Source organism: Bombina bombina, chromosome 9 (genome assembly GCF_027579735.1).
Source record: "Bombina bombina isolate aBomBom1 chromosome 9, aBomBom1.pri, whole genome shotgun sequence".
Classification (NCBI taxonomy): Eukaryota; Metazoa; Chordata; class Amphibia; order Anura; family Bombinatoridae; genus Bombina; species Bombina bombina.
The window spans coordinates 279,162,608-279,178,633 of NC_069507.1; the positions used below are offsets into that span (position 1 = coordinate 279,162,608).

Here is a 16,026-nt window from a genome sequence, read left to right on the forward strand (position 1 = left end):
CAGGTTACAAAATGATATAACCATCTGGTAGGTGTGAGTGCAGGGGCAGTGACATGGCTCTAATGCTACTTACAGGTTACTAAATGATATAACCATCTGGTAGGTGTGACTGTAAGGGACAGTGACATCACTCTCAAGCTACTTACAGGTTATTAAATGATATAACCATCTGGTAGGTGTGAGTGTAAGTGAAAGTGACATGACTCTCAGGCTACTTACAGGTTATTAAATTATATAACCATCTGGTAGGTGTAAGCGTAAGGGACAGTGACATGACTCTCAGGCTACTTACAGGTTTCTAAATGATATAACCATCTGGTAGGTGTGAGTGTAAGTGACAGTGACATGACTCTCAGGCTACTTACAGGTTACTAAATTATATAACCATCTGGTAGGTGTAAGGGGCTGTGACATGACTCTCATGCTACTTACAGGTTACTAAATTATATAACCATCTGGTAGTTGTGAGTGTAAGGGGCAGTGACATGACTCTCAGGCTACTTACAGGTTACTAAATGATATAACCATCTGGTAGTTGTGAGTGTAAGGGGCAGTGACATGACTCTCAGGCTACTAAATGATATAACCATCTGGTAGGTGTGAGTGTAAGGGACAGTGACATGACTCTCAGGCTACTTACAGGTTACTAAATGATATAACCATCTGGTAGTTGTGAGTGTAAGGGGCAGTGACATGACTCTCAGGCTACTAAATGATATAACCATCTGGTAGGTGTGAGTGTAAGTGAAAGTGACATGACTGTCAGGCTACTTACAGGTTACTAAATTATATAACCATCTGGTAGGTGTAAGCATAAGGGACAGTGACATGACTCTCAGGCTACTTACAGGTTTCTAAATGATATAACCATCTGGTAGGTGTGAGTGTAAGTGACAGTGACATGACTCTCAGGCTACTTACAGGTTACTAAATTATATAACCATCTGGTAGGTGTAAGGGGCTGTGACATGACTCTCATGCTACTTACATGTTACTAAATGATATAACCATCTGGTAGTTGTGAGTGTAAGGGGCAGTGACATGACTCTCAGGCTACTTACAGGTTACTAAGTGATATAACCATCTGGTAGTTGTGAGTGTAAGGGGCAGTGACATGACTCTCAGGCTACTAAATGATATAACCATCTGGTAGGTGTGAGTGTAAGGGACAGTGACATTACTCTCAGGCTACTTACAGGTTACTAAATGATATAACCATCTGGTAGTTGTGAGTGTAAGGGGCAGTGACGTGACTCTCAGGCTACTTACAGGTTACTAAATGATATAACCATCTGGTAGGTGTGAGTGTAAGGGGCAGTGACATGACTCTCAGGCTTCTTACAGGTTACTAAATGATATAACCATCTGGTAAGTGTGAGTGTAAGGGGCAGTGACATGACTCTCAGGCTACTTACATGTTACTAAATGATATATCCATCTGGTAGTTGTGAGTGTAAGGGGCAGTGACATGACTCTCAGGCTACTTACAGCTTAATTAATGATTAACCATCTGGTAGGTGTTAGTGTAAGGGACAGTGACATTACTCTCAGGCTACTAAATGATTAACCATCTGGTAGGTATTAGTGTAAGGGACAGTGACATGACTCTCAGGCTACTAAATGATTAACCATCTGGTAGGTGTTAGTGTAAGTGACAGTGACATGACTCTCAGGCTACTTACAGCTTACTAAATGATTAACCATCTGGTAGGTGTTAGTGTAATGGGCAGTGACATGACTCTCAGGCTACTAAATGATTAACTATCTGGTAGGTGTTAGTGTAAGGGGCAGTGACATGACTCTCAGGCTACTTACAGGTTACTAAATGATATAACCATCTGGTAGGTGTGAGTGTAAGTGACAGTGACATGACTCTCAGGCTACTTACAGGTTACTAATGCTACAACCACCTGGTAGGTGTAAGTGTAAGGGGCAGTGACATGACTCTCAGGCTACTTACAAATTACTAAATAATATAACTATCTGGTAGGTGTGAGTGTAAGTGACAGTGACATGACTCTCAGGCTACTTACAGGTTACTAAATGATATAACCATCTGGTAGTTGTGAGTGTAAGGGGCAGTGACATGACTCTCAGGTGACTTACAGGTTACTAAAGAATTAACCATCTGGTAGGTGTGAGTGTAAGTGACAGTGACATGACTCTCAGGCTACATACAGGTTACTAAATGATATAACCATCTGGTAGGTGTGAGTGCAGGGGCAGTGACATGGCTCTAAGGCTACTTACAGGTTACTAAATGATATAACCATCTGGTAGGTGTGAGTGTAAGTGACATGACTCTCAAGCTACTTACAGGTTACTAAATGATATAACCATCTGGTAGGTTTGAGTGTAAGTGAAAGGGACATGACTCTCAGGCTACTTACAGGTTACTAAATTATATAACCATCTGGTAGGTGTAAGCGTAAGGGACAGTGACACGACTCTCAGGCTACTTACAGGTTACTAAATTATATAACCATCTGGTAGGTGTAAGCGTAAGGGACAGTGACACGACTCTCAGGCTACTTACAGGTTTCTAAATGATATAACCATCTGGTAGGTGTGAGTGTAAGGGGCAGTGACATGGCTCTCAAGCTACTTACAGGTTACTAAATGATATATCCATCTGGTAGGTGTGAGTGTAAGGGGCAGTGACATGGCTATCAAGCTACTTACAGGTTACTAAATAATATTACCATCTGGTAGGTGTGAGTGTAAGTTGCAGTGAAATGACTCTCAGGCTACTTACAGGTTACTAAATGATTAACCATCTGGTATGTGTGAGTGTAAGGGGCAGTAACATGGCTCTCAGGCTACTTACAGATTACTAAATGATATAACCATCTAGTAGGTGTGAGTGTAAGTGACAGTGACATGACTCTAATGCTACTTACAGGTTACTAAATGATATAACCATCTGGTAGGTGTGAGTGTAAAGGGCAGTGACATGACTCTCAGGCTACTTACAGGTTACTAAATGATATAACCATCTAGTAGGTGTAAGGGGCAGTGACATGACTCTCTGGCTACTAATTGATAAACCATCTGGTAGGTGTGAGTATAAGGGGCAGTGACATGACTCTCAGTCTACTTACAGCTTAATAAATGATTAACCATCTGGTAGGTGTGAGTGTAAGGGGCAGTGACATGACTCTCAGGCTATTTACAGGTTACTAAATGATTAACCATCTGGTAGGTGTTAGTGTAAGGGGCAGTGACATGACTCTCAGGCTACTTACAGGTTACTAAATGATTAACCATCTGGTAGGTGTGAGTGTAAGGGGCAGTGACATGACTCTCAGGCTACTTACAGCTTACTAAATGATTAACCATCTGGTAGGTGTTAGTGTAAGGGGCAGTGACATGACTCTCAGGCTACTAAATCAGCGGTTCCCAACCTTTTTTCTCTCCCGTACCCCTTGATTAGGCTTTTCATTTATGAGTACCCCCTCTCTTCGTTACCCACACCCATCCTTCAAAATAAAGGAAGCGCTTTTTTTATAGGGGAGGTAAGCTATATCTGAATGGCATACGACTGTACGTGTATCAACAGGATTAAAGCTCAGATCTCATTCTCAGAAGGAGCCCTGCTGTGTGGCTGGCGCCCCTGGCAGCTGCCTGGTTGCCCCTAAACACGGCCCTGGGGGGGGGGAGTCAAAGCGTAATGATCAGAAAAATAAATATTTTAATTTGTGAGATCAGATCGATATAAACCACCCAGCCACTATGGACGTTTTTAGTTGGAAGTGAAGCAATCTGACTCAAGCAAGCACTAGCATAGTACTTTACTTACCAGCACTGACTATAACTTATTTGGGAATGCAGACCCACCTCGCCTGTGTGACTCGCAACCTCCACAGCTCTACCACACGTGTCTACGCAGCTATACTGCTGCAGTGCTGTTTCTAACTGCGCACTCGCAGTCAACATTTTGTGCACGGGGGTGGGTGAAGCAGGAGGCTAAGCTGTCTGGTGACAGGGTGATCATTAATATGTGGACCAGAGTCATCCACACCCGGTCCACATATTTCAGGTGCAGGGGCTCCCATCTGCCTATATGCCAGGCTAGGACTTCACTTGTCACTTTCCAGCTGAACGCTCCTTCCTTCCACAGTTCCACGATGGTTATTAGTTGATGACCCATTGAGAGTGCCCCCCCGACCCTCCCCCCGGATCTTCCGCCATTACCAACAATATTTTTGAGTACCCCCAACTGGTCTGCCAAGTACCCCCAGGGGTACACGTACCACAGGTTGGGAACCGCTGTACTAAATGATTAACCATCTGGTAGGTGTGAGTGTAAGGGACAGTGACATGACTCTCAGGCTACTTACAGCTTACTAAATGATTAACCATCTGGTAGATGTTAGTGTAAGGGGCAGTGACATGACTCTCAGGCTACTAAATGATTAACCATCTGGTAGGTGTTAGTGTAAGGGGCAGTGACATGACTCTCAGGCTACTAAATGATTAACCATCTGGTAGGTGTGAGTGTAAGGGGCAGTGACATGGCTCTTAAGCTTCCTACAGGTTTACACATGTATGTAGGATCATACAGTATATAACTGACACATGTTTGTAGGGTTACACGGTATATAACTGACATGTTTGTAGGGTTACACGGTATATAACTGACACATGTTTGTAGGGTTACACGGTTTATAACTGACATGTTTGTAGGGTTACACGGTATATAACTGACATGTTTGTAGGGTTACACGGTATATAACTGACACATGTTTGTAGGGTTACACGGTTTATAACTGACATGTTTGTAGGGTTACACGGTATATAACTGACACATGTTTGTAGGGTTACACGGTATATAACTGACAGATGTTTGTAGGGTTACACGGTATATAACTGACATGTTTGTAGGGTTACACGGTATATAACTGACACATGTTTGTAGGGTTACACTGTATATAACTGACACATGTTTGTAGGGTTACATGGTATATAACTGACACATGTTTGTAGGATTACACAGTATATAACTGACATGTTTGTAGGGTTACACGGTATATAACTGACACATGTTTGTAGGGTTACATGGTATATAACTGACACATGTTTGTAGGGTTACACGGTATATAACTGACATGTTTGTAGGGTTACACGGTATATAACTGACACATGTTTGTAGGGTTACACGGTATATAACTGACATGTTTGTAGTGTTACATGGTATATAACTGACACATGTTTGTAGGGTTACACAGTATATAACTGACAAATGTTTGTAGGATTACACGGTATATAACTGACATGTTTGTAGGGTTACACGGTATATAAGTGACACATGTTTGTAGGATTACACGGTATATAACTGACATGTTTGTAGGGTTACACGGTATATAACTGACACATGTTTGTAGGATTACACGGTATATAAGTGACACATGTTTGTAGGATTACACGGTATATAACTGACATGTTTGTAGGGTTACACGGTATATAACTGACTTGTTAGACAGTGGAGGGCAGCATAGCCCAGAACGAACATAAGAATTAAGGCCCTTAGGAGTGAGCTGCTGTGAAGTGGCAACAATGTTGCATTTTTGTGGGTGGGTACAGGGCTCACCTTTAAGAAGCCAAGCTACAGGCCCCAAACCCTCTTTCCAGCTTGTCTTCACTTGCAGGATCTGTCATGCTGTCTGTTACCAGTTTGCTGCAGCATGGATTGTTCAGCCACAGATCCTGTGAGAGTGGGGGAGTTGGAAAAATTTATGATCGACTTTGAAACTGAGGAAGATGTTGTGCCATGTTAACCCCAGGACCCGTTGAGTCGCTCCCCGGTTTTTCCTCCTATTTGTATCCTGTGGGCCCGGGGTTCCCCCCCCCCTTCCTCTTGGCCTCTTTATCTGCCCGCTTGATAATATAGTCCCTGCTTTGTCTCCCTGTCCCCCTCCCATTTAGCCATGTGGGGGCTGTGTCTGGGGTTATTTTCCAGCATCGCGAATGCTGCCCCTAAGGTGTCGGTGGTGTGCCTAGTGGGAGCATTCCCTTACCTTCTCCGTCGGCCACGACGCGCGCTCCTCCAGTCCTTAGCGGTTCGGTCGGGCGGTAGTTTCCCCTTCGGTAATGGCGGCTTCGGGTCTCCTCATCCGTCTTCGGCTCGTCGGTCTGCGGCGCGGGAACCGTCATCCACGTGGGCGGCCATGTCCGCTTTGGATGACGTCACTTCCGGTGGCCATTTCCAGTGACGTTGCGTCAGTGACGTCACTTCCGGACTGGCATTCGGGCAGCGGCAGCAATGCGGGTAGCGTCGTCTTCGCCTCCGGGGTGCTCAGGTGAGAGAGGAGTGCCTGGGGGGGGGGGGGCGAGGCCCGCAGGGGGTGCGCAGCTTGGCACAGGGGTACAGCGCTCGCGTGGGGGCATTTTGTCGAGTGCTTTAGGGGGCCAAGGCCAAGAAGCCTCTTGGGGGCAATATGTTGGCGCTTTAGGGGACTTAGACCCAGAGTCACGTGGGGACAATTTGCAGGATGGTGAGCTCAGATGGGGGTCAATTTCTGGCGATTATGAGCAGGCCGCAGGCCTGACCGGGGATACGTCAGTGGATATGGATAATTTAGGGCCTCAGTCATTGCCTAGTCAGGCGGGGGGCAAGAGAAAGGCCGCTAGTTAATCACGGCTTAGTAGGAGCCGTGCGGCCTCCTCTGGCAACACATCGTGGGGGCAAGCGTGAGTCACCTGCAGGTGTGGCCCTCAGCGTGGCCTCCCTGGGTGTCACCACTAGGGTTTCTCCCAAAAAGGCCCCTATCACCCCCCCCCCAAGTTATGTCAGGGGGTCCCTGCGAGTGCAGTTCAGGTAGTGGGCAGGCAGGTTCAGTTTGCTGAAGCAGTATTGAATGTACATGCGGGCAGTGTGTCTGAGTGTGTGGAGTCTGCTTGTGGCACAAGGCGCAGGAGTGTTAGTCCTGGGGGGTTGATGACATTGTTGATCAGCCTTTGTCCTCTCCCCGTGGTACTCCTCTCTTTCATTTTTCATTACAGAAAATCATGGATTCTCAGAATGAGTTAGCGGCCATGCAGTCCGGTGCAGTTGGTATTGAGGAGGAGGAGCGGAGTCGAGAACATCCGTCAACGTCCTCTGATCCCCTGCCTGTGCAGCGCCCCTCTTGGAGCTGGAGAGCATGGAATCGCAAGAAGTGGTGAATCTCATGGAGCCACAGAATGCTTGGGTGCAAATGCAGTCCAGTCCGGGTGGTCGTGGCAAGGAAGAGTACAGCTGCCCCTCTTGGAACTGGTGAGACCATTTTATCTTTCGGGCATAGGGGCTTTAGTTCATCTTCGGATGATTCTGGGTCTGAGTGAGTGATAGGTCCCAGGGGGCGGAGGTTAAAGGGCAGATGGGAATGTATAAGATGATGAAGTGGTTAGTCAAGGTGCGTAAGGCCATGGGTCCTCCCCCTCTCCCCTGGTTCCTCTTGCTAGAGCCCTGTGTTCCATTGCAGATCCCTGGGGCGACAGCTGGGCGTGCAACGGCCATGTATGGGGACAAGCACAGGCGGCCCTCTAACTAAGCCTTCTCGAGCATCTGAAGTCCAAAACTGTTAGACGCATTCAAGAGGGTAAATATGTGCATAGGTTTGAACTTTCGACCAAGGTCTATCACCAGGAAGAAATGGCGGTGTTACATCGCTAAACTTCCCGATCGGGCTCTGAATATCCTCAAATAGCAAGATGCCATCTAAACCGCTTGCGAGCGGTTTCGGGAACGGGCATGGCGGGATTATGACGTCGCGTTCGGCGATAGATGGTTGGTAATCCCCTCCTGAATTTGGCGACGTAGATTCGTGGTTAGGGGCATAGTTCGGGCCCAAAAAGCCTTTTTTTGCCCGGGCAGGTCTCTGCTGGTCCCCGGGCAATTGCGCTCCTTAGCGTTCTCAACGGTGTCCCACAGGTATTTGCTGCGCAGTTCCAGAATAAGCTCTGCCCCAATGGGCCGGCGTGCGTTTTGCCACGTGAGTAAGCATCGCGGGGTGGCCACTCCGGTTGGAGTGTAACAGATCCCACGATGCAGGCCGGTCGCAAGAGCAGCCTAGTTCCAGTTTCAAACCTTTCACTGCCGGAAAGGGTGGCCACCCCACTGAGGGTAGCCGCAATTGGTAGCCGTAATTCGGATAGGAGGGTGGCTGCCTTGCTAGGCGGGGGCCTCCGTCAGGGATTCATTATCCCCTTCAGCTTTGCAATATAGGGTTTACGAAATCGGCATACGAATTTCCTAGCATTGTGAGGAAAAAGAGGGACAAGGAGATTGCTTTGGGCCGCATGGCTGGCTCATTTGTGGAGATTCCGATTCAAGGATTGGTTCCTCTCTCCTCTTGGGGTTGTTCCTAAGAAGGAGCCGGGTAAGTCCCGGCTCATCCAGCACCTTTCCTTCCCTAGAGGGAGGTCGGGCAGCAACGCTATTTCCCCTGAGCCAGTTCGGTTTACTACCAGTCCTTTGATGACGCGTTATCACTGGTATGGAGGGCAAACCTGGATGTGGTATCAGCATTTTGGATGCTTCCCATTCATCCCTCCTCCTTACACCTCAGGGGATGTTGGTGTGAAGGCAAGTATTTTGTGGACAAAAGCTTGCCTATGAGCTGTTCTATATCATGTGCTCATTTTGAAGCCTTCAGAGCTTCTTGCACTGGGCCATCTCAGTGATTGCTGTTTTGATGGCCTGGCACATTGCCTGGACGATGTCCTGCTGTTTGGATATGCTGTGTGTGCTTTCCTGATGAAAGTGATTCGATTTTTGCTGGCCAGAATGGGTGTCCCTCTGGCGGAGGGTAAGGCCCAGTGCCTTTGCACGTTCCTTACCTTTTGGGTATCAAGATTGACTCATCGTTAATGCAGTGTCATTTGCTACCGGATACGATTGCCCGTATGGTTGGTACGGTTCGGGAAATCGGGTCCTTTGTTGGTTCCATGAAGGATCTCCAGACCATGTTGGTTCTTCTGAATTTCGCTGGTAGGATTATTCCTATTAGCAGAATTTTCTTCGGCGGCTCGAAGGGCGTCGGGCGGCGAGCGGTCACAAGCGAGTGAGTTTTGTGTAATGGCAGAAATGTTTGATGACTTGGCAGTATGGGGACAATTCTGGAACCATTTTTAATGAGATCTGCTCATGGTCGAAGTCTGTTCCTTCCAACATGGTAATTCAGTTGTTTACTGATGCGGCAGGGTCTCACGGGTGGGGGTCCTTCTTGTCCGGTCACTGGAGTGCCGGCCCATGGCCTCGGTCATGGGTTCTAAGGGGCTTGTTAAGAAGTTTAGCCTGTTAGAGCTCCCCCCCCCCCCATTATTATTGCCTTTGAGGTCTAGCGTGAGCAGCTAAGGGATCAGGAGGTCGTGTTCTGGATGGATAACAAGAGCGTCATGTTGCTGTTAACATGCTCTCGTGGGGATCTCCCGCGGTAGTGCGGTACCCTCGCATGCTGGTGCTGAAGTGTCTGCACCCGGCGTCCAGAATAGAATTGCTGAATTGCTGATGCGCTCTTTCGTTTCAATGGAAAGCATTCTATGCGTTGGCTCCTCAGGCGGACATTAACGGAGTCGTTTGTTCCTATTATTTATGGCAGGTTGCGCCGGTGGGAGATCTTTGATTGCCATGATCCGTTCTTCGCTGGCCCTCTCTACTTGGACCGCTTATGTGAAGCATTGGTCTAAATAGATCACCTTCTGTGATAGGACGAGCCGGCCATCTTGAGGTGTTGTCCAATGGGGTCTTTAGAGACAGATCAACGAGCTTAAAGGTAATGGGGTTTTTCTAAAGGGTCAGTCGGATCTCGGCTGACTGCCGTGTCCTTCTTCTGTAAATTTTATGGCCTCTCGGCTCTTCAAGAACCTTCCTGGTCGGGCAGGTGTTGACGGGCTGGGGGGCGTATGGTGCCCAGAACAAGGGACGTTAGGGAGCCCGTTACCATCAAGAGATTGGTTCCTGTGTCAAACTGTGCCTGTGGTGGGTTCTCCTGCCGACAAGGGTACCCGTTCTCCGCTGCCTTTGGGCTGGTTTTTCACGGGGCACTTAGGGTGGTACAAGCCCGGGGGTCTGTAGGCCTCCTCACGTCAAGAACGACGAGTCATCTGATCTAATTTTCCTCTCCAGATCAAAGACAGACCGAGAAGGGAAAGGAGTTGGACGTCTTAACCCGCCACGGGCTCAGTTTGTTGCCCAGTCAGGTTGCTTAGGGCCTTGCTTAGGGCCTATATGGACGCGATCCGGAGGGTCCATTACAATTTCTGGTTCACGAGGACGGTTCCCCGTTGACCAGATTTCAATGCAGGAGAGGCCTGAGCTGGGCAGCATGGAAAGCGGGCCTTGACCCAAGGGTCATTGCCCCCACTCCTTCAGGGTTGGAGCGTCTACCGCTGCCGCGGGTTTGTGTTGGTCTGCCGACTACATTAGGGCGTTGGGGAGATGGAGGTCTAAGAGATACATGTTGTATGTTAGGACATTAACAATATGAATGTTTTGTTTTCTCATGTTGCGATGTTCCCAGTTAACTGTTGTTTCTTTACAGGGCCAAGAGATGGTCCACTGAGACTGCTGATCGCGGGTCACTCCTACATTCACTGGGCGGAGCTGAGAGCGATCGTCGAGCCCTGACGGGCAACAACTGGGTCCCCCCCCCATTGGGTCACTGTTAGGTGGCTAGGTCGTAGGGGTTTGAGTTGGCAGGATCTGCCTGGGTTGCTGCACGGGGCATTGCACAGGTGGGACAAACCCCAAGTTATGATCATTCACGCACGTGGTAGTGATATGGGGCTCCTGCCGTGCAAACTGCTCAGTGGGGTGATTTAGTCTGATTTGTACACTTTCCAGACATGGGTCCCAATGTTAAGATAGGGTGGTCCAATAGCATCCCCAGAATTGAGTGGCGCCATGTGCAGCCCACAGGGTGGCCTTTCAGGTCAGAAAGAAACTGAACAGGGAGGTTAGGATTTGTCCTAGCGCGGTCAGTAGGGTTTGTTGTGGAACATGGGAACATCACAACGGCTGGGAGAAGCCTCTACAGGAGGGATGGGGTGCACCTCCCTGAGAGGAGCATCGAGAACTCCCTAAGTCTGTGCGTGCAGCTAAGCTCCGCTTGTGTAGGCATTCACGGGCGTGGTCCAATTTCCTAGCGGGGGGTACTTACTCTCCTAGCTAGATTGCCGCCACCTGGTTTAAGGTTTGCTGAGTTGCTTCCAGCCGGTTCCTATGTTCTATAATAAATGCGGACCCTACGGGTCTTTATACCCACACCCTGTGTTTGTGTCATTATTCAAGTTATGTATTACCAAAGTCATTTATGGTAAAGTTAAGTTATAAGTTAAGTTATGTGTCAGTCAGTTTCATGACTGGTAAGTTATTACAGCAAGCCAGGAGGATAGGGCATTTAATTACTTATGTAGGGTTACACGGTATATAACGGACACATGTTTTTAGGATTACACAGTATATAACTGACATGTTTGTAGGGTTACACGGTATATAACTGACCCATGTTTGTAAGGTTACACAGTATATAACTGACATGTTTGTAGGGTAACACGGTATATAACTGACATGTTTGTAGGATTACACGGTATATAACTGACATGTTTGTAGGGTTACACGGTATATAACTGACATGTTTGTAGGATTACACGGTATATAACTGACACATGTTTGTAGGATTACACGGTATATAACTGACATGTTTGTAGGGTTACACGGTATATAACTGACATGTTTGTAGGATTACACGGTATATAACTGACACATGTTTGTAGGATTACACGGTATATAACTGACACATGTTTGTAGGATTACACGGTATATAACTGACACATGTTTGTAGGACTACACAGTATATAACGGACACATGTTTGTAGGATTACACGGTATATAACTGACACATGTTTGTAGGATTACACGATATATAACGGACACATGTTTGTAGGATTACACGGTATATAACCGACACATGTTTGTAGGATTACACGGTATATAACTGACACATGTTTGTAGGATTACACGATATATAACTGACACATGTTTGTAGGGTTACACGGTGTATAACTGACATGTTTGTAGGGTTGCACTGTATATAACCGACACATGTTTGTAGGGTTACGGTATATAAACGGACACATATATGTTGGTTTACACAGTAGATAACTGACACATTTACGTAGGATTACACAGTATATAACGGACACGTATGTTGGTTTACACAGTAGGTAACTGACACAATTACGTAGGATTACACAGTATATAATGGACACATGTATGTAGGATTACACAGTATATAAACGGACACATGTATGTTGGTTTACACAGTAGATAACTGACACATTTACGTAGGATTACACAGTATATAACGGACACGTATGTTGGTTTACACAGTAGATAACTGACACAATTACGTAGGATTACACAGTATATAACGGACACGTATGTTGGTTTACACAGTAGATAACTGACACATTTACGTAGGATTACACAGTATATAACGGACACGTATGTTGGTTTACACAGTAGATAACTGACACAATTACGTAGGATTACACAGTATATAACGGACACGTATGTTGGTTTACACAGTAGATAACTGACACATTTACGTAGGATTACACAGTATATAACGGACACGTATGTTGGTTTACACAGTAGATAACTGACACAATTACGTAGGATTACACAGTATATAACGGACACGTATGTTGGTTTACACAGTAGATAACTGACACAATTACGAAGGATTACACAGTATATAACGGACACGTATGTTGGTTTACACAGTAGATAACTGACACAATTACGTAGGATTACACAGTATATAACTGACACGTATGTTGGTTTACACAGTAGATAACTGACACAATTACGTAGGATTACACAGTATATAACGGACACGTATGTTGGTTTACACAGTAGATAACTGACACAATTACGTAGGATTACACAGTATATAATGGACACGTATGTTGGTTTACACAGTAGATAACTGACACAATTACGTAGGATTACACAGTATATAACGGACACGTATGTTGGTTTACACAGTAGATAACTGACACAATTACGTAGGATTACACAGTATATAATGGACACGTATGTTGGTTTACACAGTAGATAACTGACACAATTACGTAGGATTACACAGTATATAACGGACACGTATGTTGGTTTACACAGTAGATAACTGACACAATTACGTAGGATTACACAGTATATAACGGACACGTATGTTGGTTTACACAGTAGATAACTGACACAATTACGTAGGATTACACAGTATATAACGGACACGTATGTTGGTTTACACAGTAGATAACTGACACATTTACGTAGGATTACACAGTATATAACGGACACGTATGTTGGTTTACACAGTAGATAACTGACACATTTACGTAGGATTACACAGTATATAACGGACACATGTATGTAGAATTGCACAGTATGTAACTGCCCATACACATGAGATTACATGGTATATACGGAGGCAGAGCCCTGTACTATACACAGGCACACACATTATACTGCACATTATAAGATTTGATACTGCACCTGGCAGAATATTTTGATGTGAGTGACTCTGTATTTTCCGTCCTTCTCTCCTGTGGTTAGCACAGAGATCACAAAGTCTCCCGGCTTACTGCGGCTTTCCCTTACCAGGAAAGTCCACAGTTCTGCTTTCTCCTGTAGCAACTTCTCTGCGTCTGCCCCTGACAGGTAGCCATGATACCATCTGTAGGAACAAGAACACACGATTTATTACATGATACAGATAAGGTTGCCATATTGTCGCTTTAAGGGAGGGACTTATGAAAAATATAGACCAGGCACAAACTGCAGAACATATAATATAATACATATCACACAGAACCAGACACGTGTAATAGTCATGTTACTTACACACCGGTACTAACTGCAGAACATATAATATTACATATCACACAGAACCAGACACATGTAATAGTCATGTTACTTACACACCGGTACTAACTGCAGAACATATAATATTACATATCACACAGAACCAGACACATGTAATAGTCATGTTACTTACACACCGGTACTAACTGCAGAACATATAATATAATACATATCACACAGAACCAGACACATGTAATAGTCATGTTACTTACACACCGGTACTAACTGCAGAACATATAATATAATACATATCACACAGAACCAGACACGTGTAATAGTCATGTTACTTACACACTGGGTACTAACTGTAGAACATATAATATAATACATATCACACAGAACCAGACACATGTAATAGTCATGTTACTTACACACTGGTACTAACTGCAGAACATATAATATAATACATAACACACAGAACCAGACACATGTAATAGTCATGTTACTTACACACTGGTACTAACTGCAGAACATATAATATAATACATAACACACAGAACCAGACACATGTAATAGTCATGTTACTTACACACTGGTACTAACTGCAGAACATATAATATAATACAGATCACACAGAACCAGACACATGTAATAGTCATGTTACTTACACACTGGGTACTAACTGCAGAACATATAATATAATACATATCATACAGAACCAGACACATGTAATAGTCATGTTACTTACACACCGGTACTAACTGCAGAACATATAATATAATACATATCACACAGAACCAGACACGTGTAATAGTCATGTTACTTACACACTGGGTACTAACTGTAGAACATATAATATAATACATATCACACAGAACCAGACACATGTAATAGTCATGTTACTTACACACTGGTACTAACTGCAGAACATATAATATAATACATAACACACAGAACCAGACACATGTAATAGTCATGTTACTTACACACTGGTACTAACTGCAGAACATATAATATAATACAGATCACACAGAACCAGACACATGTAATAGTCATGTTACTTACACACCGGTACTAACTGCAGAACATATAATATAATACATATCACACAGAACCAGACACGTGTAATAGTCATGTTACTTACACACCGGTACTAACTGCAGAACATATAATATAATACATATCACACAGAACCAGACATGTGTAATAGTCATGTTACTTACACACCGGTACTAACTGCAGAACATATAATATAATACAGATCACACAGAATCAGACACGTGTAATAGTCATGTTACTTACACACCGGTACTAACTGCAGAACATATAATATAATACATATCACACGGAACCAGACACGTGTAATAGTCATGTTACTTACACACCGGTACTAACTGCAGAACATATAATATAATACATATCACACAGAACCACACACGTGTAATAGTCATGTTACTTACACACTGGGTACTAACTGTAGAACATATAATATAATACATATCACACAGAACCAGACACATGTAATAGTCATGTTACTTAAACACCGGCACTAACGGCAGCACATATAATATAATACATATCACACAGAACCAGACACATGTAATAGTCATGTTACTTACACACCGGGTACTAACTGTAGAACATATAATATAATACATATCACACAGAACCAGACACATGTAATAGTCATGTTACTTACACATCAGGTACTAACTGTAGAACATATAATATAATACATATCACACAGAACCAGACACATGTAATAGTCATGTTACTTACACACCGGGTACTAACTGTAGAACATATAATATAATACATATCACACAGAACCAGACACGTGTAATAGTCATGTTACTTACACACCGGCACTAACTGCAGAACATATAATATAATACATATCACACAGAACCAGACACATGTAATAATCATGTTACTTACACACCGGGTACTAACTGCAGAACATATAATATAATACATATCACACAGAACCAGACACATGTAATAGTCATGTTACTTACACACCGGTACTAACTGCAGAACATATAATATAATACATATCACACAGAACCAGACACATGTAATAATCATGTTACTTACACACCGAGTACTAACTGTAGAACATATAATATAATACATATCACACAGAACCAGACACATGTAATAGTCATGTTACTTAC

The 16,026-nt window shown here is 44.5% G+C and overlaps 1 protein-coding gene across 5 annotated transcripts in view; it reads right to left on the reverse strand.

Annotated features, from left to right (window-relative positions):
• Positions 1–16,026, reverse strand: part of LOC128640335 (tyrosine-protein phosphatase non-receptor type 6) — a 601,976-nt gene that overhangs the window by 120,491 nt on the left and 465,459 nt on the right. For all 5 annotated transcript variants that reach the window (XM_053692826.1, XM_053692828.1, XM_053692827.1 and 2 more), the window contains one exon: positions 13,541–13,721. In XM_053692826.1, the coding sequence (XP_053548801.1) occupies positions 13,541–13,721 (181 nt within the window). The remainder of the gene's footprint in view (positions 1–13,540; positions 13,722–16,026) is intronic.